Raw genomic sequence first — 18586 nt, 5'->3', positions numbered from 1 at the left:
AAGTAGGTAGAGCTCAGCTAACATGTCCCTGATGGCTGAACAGAGCAGGGGGAGCTGAGCTACTGAGCAAATTTCTTGAATTACTTTAGTGCTAACTTTGAGGATGAATTGCTCCACAGTGTCTTCAGCTAAAGAGACTAAGGGATTTTAAAAAAAATCAGTGATTGCTAAGAATGCGTAAATATTTAAATATCTATAGCCTCCCACAGATTTGCTTTAAGAAGGACATAAGTATGCATGAGTTTATACCTCCATAAATGGGGTGTCTACCAAGCCAAGTATATTTTTTAGAAAATGTGTAAATGTGCTCAAATGCATACAAAATCTTAAGAGTTTCTGCATTTTTCTTTGTGGGTTGGTCACATGAATTTAAAATTAGAAAACACAATGTGCCTTCCAGCATGCACTTTAATTTCTCATAATGCATCAGAGTGCATTTTCATTGTTTTAAAATAATTCCATTTGCTGCATTAACATGCATTGACCACACATACATAGTCATCTGCAAAACAACGCATTGCAAAGTAATGCCCTGGACTCTATTTGTGGTGTGTACTCAACTCATATAAAAACAAAAGTGTTGTCAGATGTATCACCGAAACCACAATACTGTGTATGTACTCTTAAGGCATGACTGGACTTTGAAGTATTTGCTTCTGTTGTTGCACGAACTCAAAAAAGAAACTCAGCCTGTTACAAGCAATTAATTTTAATTTATTCTGTAATTTTTTCCCACCGCTGGAGTATGCATGCCAACGCTGCTATATATAAGAGCAACAGAGTCGCAGGATCACAGAGAGTCCTTTTGAAAGGCATGATGTGAGCACCCCCTCTTGGCATAAAGTCTGTGTGAGTGCCATCACTTTGTTCACGCTGGTCTCTGGTTTAAATTAAATTCCAAGCAAAGCAAGGTCAGTCCAGAAAATCTCTTGGAATACACACAGGAAGAAGCGTTCGTTTGAAAGCCCTCTTGCACTTTTACACATAAAAATAGTAGATTTAAATAGTTTGTGTTTTTTTGCAGAACAGTCTTTTTTGTGCATATATAGTTCAGCATTTAATTTTGGAAGGTTTCAGTTCTTTGACTTGTGTGTGGAGAGTTTTGTGAACTGCCAAAGTCCTAGACTGACAAAATCCTTTGCCACACTCTTGACACTTGAATGGCTTTTCTTTTGAGTGGATGTACCTGAAATAACACAAAGGTTAAATATTTAGGTGTGTGCTGTATAGACTTTGCCAACAGCTTAAAGGCTTAGTTCACCCCAAATTGATATTTCAGATCTTGATAGAACATCTATCAAGAGCAGTAAAATTCCCACTTCTTTTTCACGTCGTTTAGGTGTGTTGTGTGTTTCCATACCCACCCAATGCCATATTCTATATAAAGGTGACTTACTCTTCCTGTTAGATTTTAAATTTAAAATGAAAAAAAAAAATGTTCCTCTAGGAGTAGCAAATTTTTAAAAGCATGGAGAAGCAGAACCCATAACTAGGACAGAGAGATTTCCCTTCTAGAGTTTTGTTTTTAATTGGCGACTCTACATAGCAAGATTTACCAAAAGCTGATATTTCTTAGGCTGATATTTTAAATTTCACATTGAAAACTTCAAATTTTGATGACCATAAAACAACAAGCTTAGCAGTCAGCAGGCCCTCAGCTGACCTGCTGGAACTTACAGTTGTTCTTTTAAAGAATTACAAGTACATTTGTTATTCTTGTATGGGATTGCTACGGATTGTAGTTCCAAAGATGTGGGATGGGGGTAGGGGTCCTGCAGTGGGTAGCTGATGTGGCATTATCAGCATAGGCTATCAGCCTCTAATAGAACCATAGCAGAGATAAATCAACCATTGTGGATAGATTGCAGTTCAACCTGGATTGCTGCAAACCAAATTTGTAGGAGGTGGGAGTGGAACATATTTCCTGTATCTCTCTAATTCCCACCATAGATAAAAATTAACATATGTGATCTGGTTTTATCTCAGGTCAAAGTAGTTCTTGTTAGTTCTTGTATTTGAAGTAAATTTGTAGTACGACATTGCAAACAGCAATAATAGGTGTAGCAACCCCTAATAACCAATCAAAATATATTTTTTACTCATCTGAATTCACTAAACTAAAATTGCACTAAGCAGTTTATTAAGGTAACTGCACTTAATGAATTCTGTTAAACACATGTTGTTGAATTTCCTAAATTATGGAAAGACCATTGGAAAACCCTCTTTAAAGTATATTACTATAGATCATCTAAGTCTAACAAACCAGCATATTTAAATAAATACCCAAAATACAAAAAAAAAAAAAATAGAATTTGTGAAAGAGAAAAAAAACTATTTTAGTGCCAATACATTTTAACTAAGAATTTTGGTCTTTATGCAGTAAATGAGCGTAAAGATCAATGATGTATACTAACGAATTGTATAAAAAAACTGAATAATAAATTGGAAAACAGTTTTCAAAATCAATATATGAGGACTTCTGATAAGTCTATTATCTGACCTTTGGAAGACCTTTTGCAAGAAATGAGCATGTCCATGTGGTGCATATTGGGGATCTAATAGTCTTTGACATGAAGGCCTGGATGGTCTGTGCTCAGTCAAGAACGACTTAGGATAAAGCTTTTTTTAAAGCATTGTCGGACCCTAATGCTAATCAAGGAGCTACTATGATCATTCTACCTCCATAAACACAATGCCACAATTTGTGTGTCCTTGCATGCTTATATTAAGGACTGCCAGATATTTTGGCAGATAGGAAATTTTGATACTTGTCTATTCTCACTTTGTGTTTTTATGGACTGGAGCACAAATCCTTCTGAAATGCTTCTCATCCCAAATTCTCTTTTTTAACTATACAAATTAGAGCTTAATGGCACCTTTTACTTTTTACTTCCCCACTTATATCAATGGTTTACACATTCCAACACTCATTTCCACAAGTTTATTAACCCATCCACTATGCAATGATGAGCACAATCGAACGCTGCTGTTAAAACATTATGCTGTGAGGGTGACCATCCTCATCCATACTAGTTCCCATAAAGTATGAGGAATCTGCTTTTCCCTAATCATTTTAAAATAGTCCAAGGAAATGCCGTGTGTATTCCATCAGAAAAAGGAGGTGTGAACCCCCTGTTCTGTAGAAAAAAGATCAGTAAGTGATCACTAAAACCAACTATGTTGGTAAATAACATAGAGAAATAAGCTTTCACAGCACTCATAAATGCTTATTATTTCCCTAGACATATTGCCCAGTTGTCAACAGCAATGCTAAAATGTATCACAGGACTGTCATATTTTGGATCCTCTGTAGCCAACCTGCCTAAAACTGAATTAAGGTTGACTTCTGTTGGTTGAAGAACATCACTAACCTTTATTAAGTAAGCTCCTTCCTTGTTTAAAAAAATTAAAGTTAAGCATTTTTTAATACACTTTGCTATTTCATAGGTAACAAATATCTAATGCCGAACAGGTGGACACCTACCTGTGGTCTCTGAGATGGTCCTGTCTCCGGAAAGCCTTGTGGCAAATGTCACATGTGTAAGGTCTTTCATCTGTGTGGGTTCTCTCATGAATAAGAAGGTTGTAGGACTTTGTGAAGTGTCTCCCACAGAATTTACACACAAATTCTTTCTTGGTTTTAGAAGGTAACCTCCCACGTGTTGGCTTCTTTTCAGGAGTCAGCTTGGTGACATCAAGAAGCGCTCCCATAGCTGTAGGAGACCCCTGCCCATCCAGCTGGCTTAGCTTACAAGGGTCCTCTTGAGTGGCTGCAACTGCTAGGTTGGCAAAGTCAAACCTAGGCTTGGTTTTGCCAGGTAAGCTTGTGGAGTCATGTTTAGGGTGGATGACATGGGGAAAAAGTGGAAAGCCTGGGATCTGGAACCTGGTGTCTATCAGGCTGGCAGACCCTGGCACTTTGGAGAAGGAAGACCTGGGCAGGTGCAGAGTTGGGTATCCCAATGTCCATTGGTGAAGATGAACAGCGTGCAGGGCACTGAACCCATACAGGTTAGGGAGATGGTCTGCGGGCACTGGAAGCCCATTGAAAGCTTGTAGGAAGGAGTAGTTGGTAAGCTGTAGCGATGGGTGAATTGGCACTGGAGCTGGCAGCGTTTTGCTGGCCATTGTTGTCCTGCGAAGAACTTCACTGGCAAGTCTCACTGGAATGGCACCAAGATGTCTGTTCAAAAAATAAAATTCAGTTACACATTGCATATCTAAACTTTACACAGAAAACATTGTACACTAAAGGCAACATATAGGGTAGATTTACTTAACATGGTAAAGCTTCACTTTGCAAAAAAATACCCAATCAGATGAAAAGAAAAAAAAACAGCTTTTTTGCTGGCACTTGATTGGATGGTGGAATTTAGCAGAGCTTTACCATATTCACAAAGCCCTGGAGAAATTGAGTGCAAATGCACTTACAAAGATCACAGTCAATTTGTTTTTAGTAAATCCACCCAGAAGTGTACATTCATTGAGCACATATTTTGAGCACGTGAAATTAGAGATAAGTATTGTTGTATGACTTTCACATTTTTACATGATTGTTCCATTACATTTTGGTTATTTTATTAAATTTAGAGATTTGTAGATTAAGCACCAGATGGGGGTAGGTTGATCATTATAGTAGTTGATTTACTGAAGGAGTAAAGAATTTTGCAGAGTAAATAAATAAGGTAAAGTTATGTCCACTTCAGTTATTCAATTTTGTATAAGCAAATACCCATTGTTATTTTTTTACTTCAGCTGAAAATAATTGGGTATGTAAACTGCAGAGAGCTTTGCCATATTTCCTAAGCTAAGTGAACATTCATTTTTCAAAGTTTTAATTATCAACTGCTTTAGTAAACACAATAAACTTGCATTGTCAGAAAGAGCAGTAAAGTAGGACCCCAGTGTAGCACTGCAAAGAACCTATAAGATACATAATAAGCATAAATATATATTTATATATATATTAATATATTGCACTGCTTTTAAGAATACACAGACCAATGTTATCCTGATCACTGCAAAGATTTTTATTGCCATTACCGGTATGTGACAGTTTAATAGCAGTTAAATGTATAGATGCCAAATGTTGGCTAAACAGCCACAAAGCAACAGAATAAGAGTGAGAAAATAAAATAAAATAAAAGATTCACTTTATAAATACAAATGAAGAAATGTACTACAGTTTGGTGTGAACACACATTGAACCCTATTTTACCTCCGCAATATCAAAATTCAAAATTGTGAAAGTGAAACAACTGTGTTCAAGTTAAGTTCAACAGTCATCGGTCATCGGCTGCAGTGCTAACAGTGTGTCATTCATAAATAAGTAGTAGACAGACAAAGCCTGGATTTTTTAGTATATATATATATATATATATATATATATATATATACATATATATATATATATACTTATATATAATAATATAAATAATATCAATTATTATATAAATTATTATTATATAAATAAACACACACACACACACATATATATATATATATATATATATATATATATATATATATATATATATATAACACACACATATACATATATTTCTCTGTCTGTCTCTCTCCCTATATATATTCTGATATTTCTTTGCAATTTTCACACACATTAAACAAAGCTGTTATGTAATGAAGCCAGGATTTTACAGTCCACCTATTGTAGGGTTTGACCTGTGCATGCTTCTTTCTGCTAGCCACTTGTTTTGTTCTAAAGTTGTGTACAGACTTTTTAGCTACCAGACATCTTATATTATTTATATATGTATATATATATATATATATATAGAGAGAGAGAGAGAGAGAGAGAGAGAGAGAGAGAGAGAGAGAGAGAGAGAGAGGTGTTACATGTTTAAATGACATATTCTCTATGACTTGACAGAAGTTCTTTCGAGTACACCATATTTAATGGAACTGCAGGCCTTGCGGCAGTTCACATAAAAACATATTCTCAGGTTCTCTCTACAATAAATGCTGTCAGGTTGGGCCATTATTATCATCACCAGTGTTCAAAGCCTGCACGTTTTACTGGTAAGACTTAAATAAAAGGTACCCAAAAATCCATCAATTTCTACTGCTTAGTACTGGGTATTGGCAACAATCATTTAAAGCATACAAAATGTATTTAGTTCCAGTCTGCTCTGCCTTTCATATGACAAATGTAGTTTGTATCATAGACATAATGGAGGGTATTTACTAAAACTGGTGCACTCAAAATCTGTTGCAAATCTGCTTGGTAACCAAACAGCATCTAACTTCAGCTTGTTCAATTAATCTTTGGCAATAAAACCTGGAAGCTGATTGGTTTCTATGCAGAGCTACACCAAATTTTGCACCATGCAGTATATATATATATATATATATATATATATATATATATATATAATAAATTAGTGGTATATGCATAGAAACTACAGCAGCTGATTCTGATATTAATATATGTATAGGAGAACAGTGGAAAGTTTATACAGTGCAAGCTCCCTGGAGCAGGCTGGATCAGTGATGGCAGGGTGCTGACAATCATACTGAGGAATCGTACCTGAGGATGGACTGATCTCTGGACAGTTGTAGGAGCCACTAGGTACCTCTTTGCCTCTTCTGTAACACCTGGGGGAAGACAGAAACACAGATGTAGAAGATTCCAGTACAAACATTTCAGGCACTTCTACATATATAGGACTGACTGCAGCCCCCATTATCTGCTCCTGCCTATATGAATTGGTCTAAATTAAAAGGATGAAAGTGTAAAATAAATTTTAACTTACTTTCTAAAGTAAAAGTAGATCTTGTGCCCCCAACAACCAGAGAGTGTTGTTTTGTTTGTTTGTTTTTTAATCAATGATAAAAATTAATTCATATACATGAAAATGATCAAGGGCCTTTTATAAATCAGCAACTCAGGGGTGGTAAAATTTGGCACAGAAACCGTTTAATTAGTACATACGAGCATACTTTTTACAAATATCAGCAATGAACATCAGAATGATATTACGAAAATCACAGTGTCATCTTCCATCTGAAATGGTTATTGTATCACATATTGGATATATAAACACATTTAATTTTTTTTATACTTTCAACCTTCTATTTTTATACATATTCAGCTAACACACCAGGATAAGAACACTTATTGATTGATTGATTGATTGATTGATTGATTGACAGATTGATTTAAAGCAACAGTTATTTTTCAAGTTGAGTCCAATGAGAATTAAAACATAACAGTTGCATACAATAAAGGTCTTTACCCTTGTGTTAAAGCATTGTGAATTCAGCCATTTGAGTTTTATTGGATGTAAAGATACACACAAATCATGCAGTTCACATAGCTTTACCACAAGGTTAATTATCTTTATTCTAACCACTGTGAATGTAATTTTCAAGTCTCATTAAAAGCACTTGATAGTAACTGTCCCTTTTTTTTGGACATAGGCACATTTATCCTGGTGTGTTTGCTATGAGTATTGAGCCACGATTCTAATGAATAAAACAAGAGATATTTGACAGTTATATCATTGAGAATTCTAGCTTATAAATATTCTAAATTCGTTCCTTTAAGAGATTTTCTCACCCTTTTTATAGTTTTGCAAGCTTCTCTATTCCTATGCTGTCCCTGCCAGCTAGTGTATGAGGATTTCCAGTTTATACTTTTATTTCACCGAATTGGAACGCTGCAAGATAACAAAACCTGCTGCCACCTACCTACACTTAAGGAATATGTTCTTACTAGGGATCAATGACAGACAAGCAGTGGTAGAATCACTCAGCAAATTTCCACCACTTTCTGGAAGCTACATCCCTATCACCTTATATTTTACTACATTAATATTTATAAGGATTAGGGCGCCTTCAGCTCCATCTTAGTAAATAGGAATATTTTATTAAACGACACTACAGTATTTGTTGGAGAAAGTCTAGAATGTGAATATTGCTCTGCACTACTTGTGTTACAAATTATCATCTAAAAGGAACGATTTACAAAGACTTTGCTCTTTTGCTTGTTTGCAATGGCCTCTTACATACAAGCAAACCGGTCTTAGAATTATATAAAATGCCAAAAAAATCTGTATTTACTATAGAAGTTTATTTTTTGTATTTGTTTCAAAACATGCAATTGACTTTATTTTTTGTAACATAATAATTGTTACAATGATAACGAATTCGATGTTTGGACTAATTGCATGCAGGCGAAAATACAGATATTATCCTCTGCAGGTTTTTTTTCTTTCTTTTAAATATAAAATTAGTTGTTTTTAATTTATATTTTTTTATTTAGAAATTATATTTTATTTTCAAGGATCTTAACCAGAGTCTATACAAATTGGAAAGACAGGGTACATGATTTATTGATTGCGATGCCTTGTGTTGTATCACCTTCATGGAAGCAGATCCTTAGAAATCTTCAAACACACCCAGCCTGAGTTATCTCTACCCCTCAGCAATAAAAGAAAACCCAATTTTTTAAACACAAGGCTTGCTTGCTGAGTAATTGAGAGCAGACCACTTGTGTACAGACACAAGGCTGAAACAAACCTGGCCGTGCCAAGATAAATCTACCCTGCAAAATGGGATCATAAACTTGAAAGACTCCATCTGTCCTCGCCTCTCAGACCCCTCACAAGGCTCTCTAATAGAAATGGGACGGTCACTTGCCATTGTGTACAGGCTATCTGGGAGAGGAGTTCCCTTTTTTTTCCAGAGAAAATGGAGCTATTTTTCATCTCGGTCCTTGGCTTGTAGATTTGAAGAAACCTTTTAAGTATCAATCACAAAGGCTAATTGCATGGGGTGTGTAATCTGCTATTGTACAAATCAGACTGATTATGAGCTCAATTCAAAGTGACACAGAGCAACCAGCACAGACACAAACACCATCTCCTATAGGCATGCATTACACAAAGAGATCGATACATAGATGAATAGATGGATAGATAGATAGATAGATAGATAGATAGATAGATAGATAGATAGATAGATAGATAGATAGATAGATTAATAAGATAAGACTCACAATTGATTTCATACTTCCAATTTTTTAATGCAAGTGTATATAAATATTAAATTCAAAATACAGGGAATATCTAAACATTAGTGAGACTTCCAAAAACTGCAGAATTTTTATAATATTATGTATTATATATAATATAATATAATATATATGTAGAGAGAGAATTTTTCCCCCGCTGGAGCAAATCGAATCATGCTTTATTGTTTTTATTTCATTTTATGTTTTTATTTGTGCCTTCCTCTGGATCAACTGTGGGTATAAGATAGTGTATATGGAGGTTTTCTATTTGAGTGTATATAAATTATTGAAAGTGTATAAATTATTTAAATATTGTAATATATATATATATATATATATATATATATATATATATATATATAATTTTACTATATATAGATTCACTAGATATAAATATATAAAATGTTACTATATATAGTTTCACTATAATATATATAGGCACCTAGAACTTCCTCTTAGTTCGGTGCGAGTTTCTCTCTTTCTCTCTCCCTCTCTCTCTCTATATATATCTATATCTCTATCTATCTATCTATCTATCTATCTATCTATCTATCTATCTATCTATTTATCTCTCTCTCTTTATATATATATATATATATATATATATATATATACCTAAAGAGAGAGAGCCTTACAACAGAAATCCCACAAAAATCACATTTATATCAATGCACATTTTAACAGTGGAAATATATGGTTTTCAATCCATTCCTTTTATTGAACTACAATTAGAGTCACTCTGGAGCTTGGAAGAAGATGATGATGATTCCATTGAGCATTAAGAGACCTTCAGTGGCACATTCAGTATTTGCTGTCATTCATTGATATATTATCACCAGTCTTCCCTAGAAAGCACAGAACTCATTTTGTCGATATTCAGATGTCAAAATATCCAACAGCTTGTTCTTTTAGTGGATCAACATGTGCTTCACCTTTCATAGTCTTTTTCCACCTCTACATCCACCTAAAGGGGGTTATTTACTAAAAGCCTACATTGATGAGTTCAAAATCTGGTGCAGCACTGCAGAAAAACCAATCAGCTTCAAGGATTTATTGCAAAAGCTTAACTGAAGAAGCTGAAGTTAGAAGCTGATTGGCTACCATGCACAGCTGCACCAGATTCTGAGATGCACCAGTTTTAGTAAATCTACCCCAAAAAGTCATTCTTTATGGAGAGCAAGAGTCTGTTGCCATCCCCATCCACACATTTCAGCAGTGCAGAAAATGATGACCTCCTGGACATATGACCGTACAGACTCATCCCTTCACCACTGGATCGCTTCCTAAATGCACATCACTGCTAAAATGATGGATTGCATGTATTATCTTGGGGGGAGATAAATTGATTTCTTAATTTTTTCCTTCTACAAGACTATATATATATATATATATATATATATATATATATATATATATATATAAATTTTAAGAAAAGGGTATTTTATTGTGGATTTACATACAAGTTGACAGTGTATATCTTAGTGTATATCTTAGCAATATATATCCTAAGAAAAGGGTATATATTGCTAAGATATTCACTGCCCACTTATACACTGATTTCTTAATGGTTCCTTCTGCAAGACTATATATATATATTACGAAAAGGTATTTTATTGTGGATTTGCATACAAGCTGGCAGTGTACATCTTTGCTCTATATATATATATAGAGAGAGAGAGGGGGGGGGGGAGAGAAGATATACACTGCCAGCTTATATGCAAATGCACAATGAAATATCATGTTCTATATATATATATATATATATATATATATATATATATATATATATATATATATATATATATCACTAAGATGTACTCTGCCAGTGTATATACAAATCCACAATAAAGTACCCTTTTCTTATTTTCTTAGGAGATATATTGATCACTAAAATATACTCTGCCAATGTATATACAAATCTACAATAAAATACACTTTTCTTAAGATATATGTATATCACTAAGATACACTCTGCCAATCTATATAGAAATCCACAATTAAATGCCTTTTTTATAGGATTGTCCATATGCACCTGTGCATGGTAGTAGTACATAGTAGTCTTTAATTCTACGACAGCTGAAGGTGTTTTTCAATATTTCTATCATACATCATAAACATATGATAATACACACATACAGGTGCTTGTTCCTCCAAACTCGTCACTCGACTGTCTTCATTAATTACTATGAATGATTTACTATTTATTGCATTCAGGAATCTCATGATGTACCACAAAGGTTTCACCAAGTCAAAAATCTCTTTTCCCACTATACTATCGTTGTCTAATACAAGCACACATCTGGAAGGTTACATCTACAAAAACTATCTACAAAGCTAATGCAAACACTCCAAATCCTGTCTTTGGGAGTGATTTACTATCACAGCAGAGAATGTTCGCATTGCTAGGTGAATATTCATGTAGCTTAGGTGAATATATATTATTTCACTTCCATCATCATGTGTTCGGAAGACCCGACTTTTCTGAGTTCCTGTGCACAGGATGGAATATTCAGAATAAACATGGCTTCACACTATTCATTAGTTCAGGAAACTACTCCTTTAATAAATTGCTTCCATATACTGAGATTAGAGCATAGAAAAAGAATGAAGAGCAGCTACCGCAAGTCTGAAAAGTAATGGATGCTGTAAAGCCCCCGAGCCATAGAATGCATGCAGGAAAATAGCAGAAAACCCAACGTATCCATGTTAACACATGTTAATACATACAAGGCAGTGCAGCAATGTAATAGATCATGTGCACACAGAGGAGCCAATGAAGAGGTCGCTTTACCTGGATCAGGTATGATGTTCCCTAATGTCAGGACTGGATGGAAAGTTAAAGGTGGTGAAATGACAAATGCTGGCTGTGTAGTGGTCAGGGGCTGGGGGCACCCAGCTGTCATGCTCTGTCCCAGCTCCCCCAGTTGTTGCTGCAGTTGCTGGCCGGGCTCTCTGCTGCACATCCAAGCTCTCAAGTGACCCACAAAGTCATTCTCCAAGAGCTGCTGCTCTGTGACTTCCAGCAAGACTTTCTACAACTCAACTGAACTTTTTCTGCCAGCCGCCTCCTTATTTTAAGCAGCCAGCGCGCATGCGCAGGAGGTCAGCTCAGCCAACCCCCTTGTTCAGTCCCAGAAGTTTCTACCAGCGAAGAAGTGGAGAGCTTTTAGTTCTCTTATACAGCTTGTATCTGCAGCATGTCCATGCCGATGTGAGCAACCTGCTGATCGCTGCTGGGACTTGCAGTTCCAACACAGCAGGAGAAGCACACATACACTGGTGAAATCACAGATTATCCAAAACACTGAAAACTTACTAAATGAACTTATAAATTCAGCACATATGCTTTATCTCATATACTGGCAATGATACATATACTGACAGTATTATTTTCTTAATGCCACTCATTTATAACCGAATAATTGTAGGTTACATGGAAGTTTATGGACTAAAATCCCATTATTATTATTATTATTATTATTAAAAATAGAAAAAATGAACAAGTGTACATATGCTGGGTATGAGCAGATGGGATGAAAAATACTTTTTTAGCAAATAAAAATACTTGTGGCAATATTCGAATGCCTGATATATGTACTTGTAACAATGTGTGTGTATATATATATATATATATATATATATATATATATATATATATATATATATATATATATATAAACAACGTTGTATGTTGTGTATATGTGCAACTAGGTAGAAAGAAAGAAAGAAAGAAAGAAAGAAAGAAAGAAAGAAAAAGAAAGAAAGAAAGAAAGAAAGAAAGAAAAAGAGAGAAAAAAGAGATAGGTTGATACACAGAAAATATATAGTTATATCTCACAAATATATCACCTCCTAAATGGTAAGGATATATCTTCCCCAACGCTTGTATCCACAGGCATATATTTATATATAGTGTAATGCAAAATTATATGTATACTGTAGTGCTATTTGACCTACTTTATCATATTAATGCTGTAATAAGATGATATTTCCAGTTAATCTATTTTTGTTAGATTTTTACTGTGTATATAAGGGTCCGTTTGTGTTCATAGACAATAGTAGTCTTAAAAAGTACATGGATGTGTGTTGTTGCAATAATAACGATGATAATAATAATAATAATAATAATACATTTTATTTTTGCAGATAGTTTTATAATTTCTGAAAATCAAAATACAGGCTGCATTAATAACTTTTTTTTAAAGTGCTATATTATTGCTATTATTATTATGCTTTCTTATATTTAACCTAAAATCGTGTTCTTTTTTTGTTTTGTTTTGTTTTAATTGCATGGATTGTGTAATGAGTTGCTTGTGCTGACAGCGCCTTGGCCAGCAGTCCCGTCCAACTGTTGGGGACCTACCAATTCAGGCGTACATGGAAAAATGAGACTTGTAGTTCGCCAGCAGTTGCAGGGCACAGGTTGGAGTCACATCTGTTCATGATTTGTATTGCTCTGTACATAGACATTGAAAGAAGCCATAGACATTACATGACACATTAGATTTACTAGTTCACATCTGTAACTGATCCACCCTCTGTACTTCACTTTGAAATATTAGTTTGATGGGAACGGGATATAATAAGGGACGAAATGTTTGTAATGATCTGCAGTCCCCACAGAGCTCTGGGATGGTCCCAAGCCACTAAGTCCACTTGAAGCAATTTGATTTCCCTCTTATTGAAGAAACCTGATCCGCAACTGTATCCTCCTGCCTGCTCCTCGGCTTCGAGCAGGAAACTTTTGTGTAATATCATTCTTACCAGAAAGGAAGAGCTCAGAGGTGTCCTGTGTGGGAGAGATCATTGAATGAGCTGAGTTCAACTCTGCTCCTGGGTCACCCACAGATCACATAGGAAGAGCCCTGTTCACCTGCACCTGTGTCATCCATCAGTGACTGAGCCATGTGCACCAATGGACCTGTGCATCTCAAACATTATAATTACTGAGCCATGTTCACCATTGGACCTGTGCATCTCAAACATTATGACTGAGCCATGTTCACCATTGGACCTGTGCATCTCAAACATTATGACTGAGCCATGTTCACCATTGGACCTGTGCATCTCAAACATTATGACTGAGCCATGTTCACCATTGGACCTGTGCATCTCAAACATTATGACTGAGCCATGTTCACCATTGGACCTGTGCATCTCAAACATTATAACTGAGCCATGTTCACCATTGGACCTGTGCATCTCAAACATTATAACTGAGCCATGTTCACCATTGGACCTGTGCATCTCAAACATTATGACTGAGCCATGTGCACCAATGGACCTGTGCATCTCAAACATTATAATGACTGAGCCATGTTCACCACTGGACCTGTGTATCTCAAACATTATAATGACTGAGCCATGTGCACAAATGGATCTGTGCATCTCAAACATTATAATGACTGAGCCATGTTCACCAATGGACCTGTGTATTTCCAACATTATAATGACTGAGCCATGTTTACCACGGGAGCTGGGCATCTCAAACGTTATAATTACTGAGCCATGTGCACCAATGGACCTGTGCATCTCAAACATTATACTGACTGAGCCATGTTCACCACTGGACCTGCAAATCTAAAAAAAAATACATTGACAGAGCCAAGGTCACCTCTGCATCTGTGTATCTCAAAAATCACAGTGACTGAGCCATGTCCACCTCTGCACCTATGTATCTCAAACATTATAATGACTGAGCCATATTCACCACTGGACCTGCACATCTAAAAAAAAAATACATTGACAGAGCCAAGGTCTCCTCTGCATCTGTGTATCTCAGAAATCACAGTGACTGAGCCATGTCCACCTCTGCACCTATGTATCTCAAACATTATAATGACTGAGCCATGTTCACCACTGGACCTGCACATCTAAATATTATAGTGACAGAGCTTTGATCACCTCTGGACCTGTGTATCTCAAAAATCACTGTGACTGGGTCAAGTTCACTGTTTGATCTATGTATCTCAGAGATCATATAGGCTAAGCCATGGGCACCTCTGTTCCTTGGTCACACAGAAATCATACAAGCAGAGCTCTATTCATGATGCACCAATATCATGTATCACAGAGACAGTGCCAGTTCACCACTGGATAGACTGTATGTATCTCACAGATCACAATGTCTGGGCCAAGTTCACTTCTACTCCTGGATCACCCTGACATCACCCAGGTAGAGCCCTATTCATCCTGTATCTGTGTTATCCTTCACATTGATCGACCACTGGCATTTTGTATTTCAGAGGTCATATAGACTGGGCCATGTTCACCACTGGATCTATGTGACTGAGAGGTCACATAGACTGGACCATGTTCACCAATGGATCTATGTGACTCAGAGGTCACATTGACTGGCCCATGTTCACCACTGGATCTATGTAACTCAGAGGTCACATAGACTGGGCCATGTTCACCAATGGATCAATGTGACTCAGAGGTCACATTGACTGGGCCATGTTCACCACTGGATCTATGTGACTCAGAGGTCACATAGACTGGGCCATGTTCACCACTGGATCTATGTGACTCAGAGGTCACATAGACTGGACCATGTTCACCAATGGATCTATGTGACTCAGAGGTCACATTGACTGGCCCATGTTCACCACTGGATCTATGTGACTCAGAGGTCACATAGACTGGGCCATGTTCACCAATGGATCTATGTGACTCAGAGTTCACATAGACTGGGCCATGTTCACCTTTGCACCTGGGTCACACAGAAATCATAGAGTCTTACTCACCTTATACCTGTGTCAGTCACCATAGTGACTGAGCCACGTTTACCACTGGACCTATGTATCTCAGAGATCTCAGTGACTGAGGCATGTTCACCACTGGATCTATGTATCTCAAAGATCGCAGTGACTGAGCCACATTCACCACTGGACCTATGTATCTCAGAGATCTCAGTGACTGGGCCAAGTTCATTGCTACCCCTGGGTTACCCAGAGAGAGATCACATAGATTCAGCCACATTCATTACTGTTTGTATGCAGTTCAGATATCATATCGTTGTTGGATGTTTATGGATTACCCAAAGATCATACATAAATAGCTCCATTTACCCTGGACCTATATCAATCCTCACAGGGATTAGGCCATGTATACCACTAGATCTATGTAAATCAGAGATGACATAGGCTGATTCACTGTTACAACTGTATCCTTGTATGGCAGAGATCAAACCATGTTCATTGCTGCATCTGGGTCACCCAGAGATTACACTGGCAGAGCTATAGTCACCCTGTATGTGTCATTCATTACAGAGCCACCTTCACCACTGCATTTACACATTACATTACAGTGATTGAGCTTAGTTCACTTCAGTCACTGAGAGATCACATTGACAGAGCCTTATTCACTGATCCACCTGTGTAACTCAGAGATCACATTAACAGAACCTATTCACTGATCCACCCTTGTAACTTAGAGATCACATTAACATAACCTATTTACTAAACCACCTGTGCAACTCAGAGATTACATGAACAGAGTCTTATTCACTGATTCACATGTGTAATTTAGAGATCACATTAACAGAACCTGTTCACTGATTCACCTGTGTAACTCAGAGATCACATTAACAAAGTCTTATTCACTGATCCACCAGTGTAACTTGGATATCACATTAACAGGGTTTTATTCACTGATCTACCTGTATAACTCAGAAATCACGTTAACAGAGTCGTATTCACTGATCCACCTGTGTAACTTAGCGATCACATTACAGAACCTATTTACTAATCCATCTGTCTAACTCACAGATCACATTAAAGCCTATTTACTGATCCATCTGTGTAACTCAGAGATCACATTAAAGCCTATTTTCTGATCCAGGAGTTGAGCCAAGTACATCGCTGCACACATGTCACCCAGATACTACAGTGACAGGGACCGTCTCCTCGGTCCCCGGTGTCACTGAGAGCCGGCTGTAACACAGAATCAATTCAATGTGGACTTGGGTAATCCCAGCCTGGGGGAAAACTTCACTTCTTAGTACTGACACTTTGATAGAAGATGACTGAGCTGAGTACAGTGACCGAGCCAACAAATGTCCCATCTGAGACCATCGGAAAGTTCTGCTGAATAGTAGTGACTACCAAGGACAGACCCTTCCCATGTGAGGACAGCCAGTCAATAGAGACACCTAATGTACAACAATACATAGCATTGTGATGATGAAGAATCTCACATTCACCCACTATGGAAAAATATTTCAAAATGTACACATGTGATTTGTGTGTATGCTATTTTATATCTTTCGTTATCAATATCTTATTTCTCTACATTTCTGGTACATCATGTCACCTGGACTTAGAATTTGGGAGGAGAAAAATATGTATTGAGCTCCCACACACATACCTGATTTGTCTAAACATATAAACGTCTTCTGATCAAATTAATACAATTAATTATTATAGTAGAAAATAGGTCTTGGCCATTGCTTCATAATCGCCCTTCATTTGCTGTTGAGGTATAGTGCTAGGGACATTGGTGACCCGACCAGACTAACAAAAAATGTTAGAACCAGATAATAATAATCATAATAATAATAATAATTATTATTATTATAATAATATGTTCTTGTGCTATGTTATAAAAAAACATAAAGTGTGAACTACAGAGAATTAGTACCAATAACGGGCAACTAATAAATGGTCTGTAATAAAAGATACTGAGAGCGCACAGTACACCTGCACTATAGCTGGAGACACTGAGAAGAACACTGAGAAAAGTGACCAGCACTAAGAGCACCCAGAAAATAGCTAATCCTGCATGACTGGCTGGTGGTTATAGGTGGACAGGAAAGGGTGCGTGTGTGTGAAAAGGGGGGGGGGGGGCCCAACCAAAGACCTGAAAGTGATATTAACACTTTTTGAATGAAACTAATGGGAATCATTGCAATTGCAAAAGTCAGTTTATTCATCCTTCCTTTCGCTTTCTTTATTTCCTTCCTTCCTTCCTTCCTTCCTTCCTTCCTTCCTTCCTTCCTTCCTTCCTTCCTTCTTTCCTTCCTTCCTTCCGTCCTTCCTTCCTTCCTTCCTTCTCACTTGGTCTTTTAGCGTCTCCGCCAAAAGCCATTATCCTTCTCTTTCTTTCTTTCTTTCTTTCTTTCTTTCTTTCTTTCTTTCTTTCTTTCTTTCTTTCTTTCTTTCTTTCTTTCTTTCTTTCTTTCTTTCTTTCTTTCTTTCTTCTTTCCGTTCTTTCTTTCCTTCCTTCCCTCTGCTCTCTTTCTTTCTCTCCCTCCCCTTCCTCCCCCCTCTCTCTCTCTTTCTCTCCTTCCTTCCTTCCTTCCTTCCTTCCTTCCCTCCCTTCCTCTCTCTCTGTTTCCTTCCTTCCTCCCCCCCCTCCCCCCCTCTCTCTTTCTTCCCCCCCCCTCTCTCTCTCTCTCTCTCTCTCCCCCCTCTCTCTCACTCTCTCTCTCTTTCCTTCCCTAACAGTTATACTTGTGATTTATTTGATAAATAGATAAGTAGAGCTACCATGTATTGATAATCATATATAGATTACGTAGATAATCGATAGAGGAGTAGAGAAGACAGAACA

At 36.8% G+C, this 18586-nt stretch overlaps 1 protein-coding gene across 1 annotated transcript; it reads right to left on the bottom strand.

The window, feature by feature from the left end:
* Positions 1-693: 693 nt before the first annotated feature.
* Positions 694-12077, bottom strand: LOC149451552 (protein odd-skipped-related 1-like). Its single transcript, XM_089690550.1, has 4 exons — positions 11826-12077; positions 6548-6615; positions 3485-4183; positions 694-1186 (listed from the first exon to the last, which is right to left on the bottom strand). Exons 3-4 carry the CDS (start codon positions 4126-4128, stop codon positions 1051-1053), a joined length of 780 nt encoding a protein of 259 aa, XP_089546676.1. The 5' UTR covers positions 4129-4183; positions 6548-6615; positions 11826-12077; the 3' UTR covers positions 694-1050.
* Positions 12078-18586: the final 6509 nt, after the last annotated feature.

Source organism: Staurois parvus, unplaced genomic scaffold (assembly GCF_062004578.1).
Source record: "Staurois parvus isolate SC_StPar_1 unplaced genomic scaffold, SC_StPar_1.0 ptg000531l, whole genome shotgun sequence".
Taxonomy (NCBI): domain Eukaryota; kingdom Metazoa; phylum Chordata; class Amphibia; order Anura; family Ranidae; genus Staurois; species Staurois parvus.
This window is presented reverse-complemented; position numbering and strand designations above follow the sequence as displayed.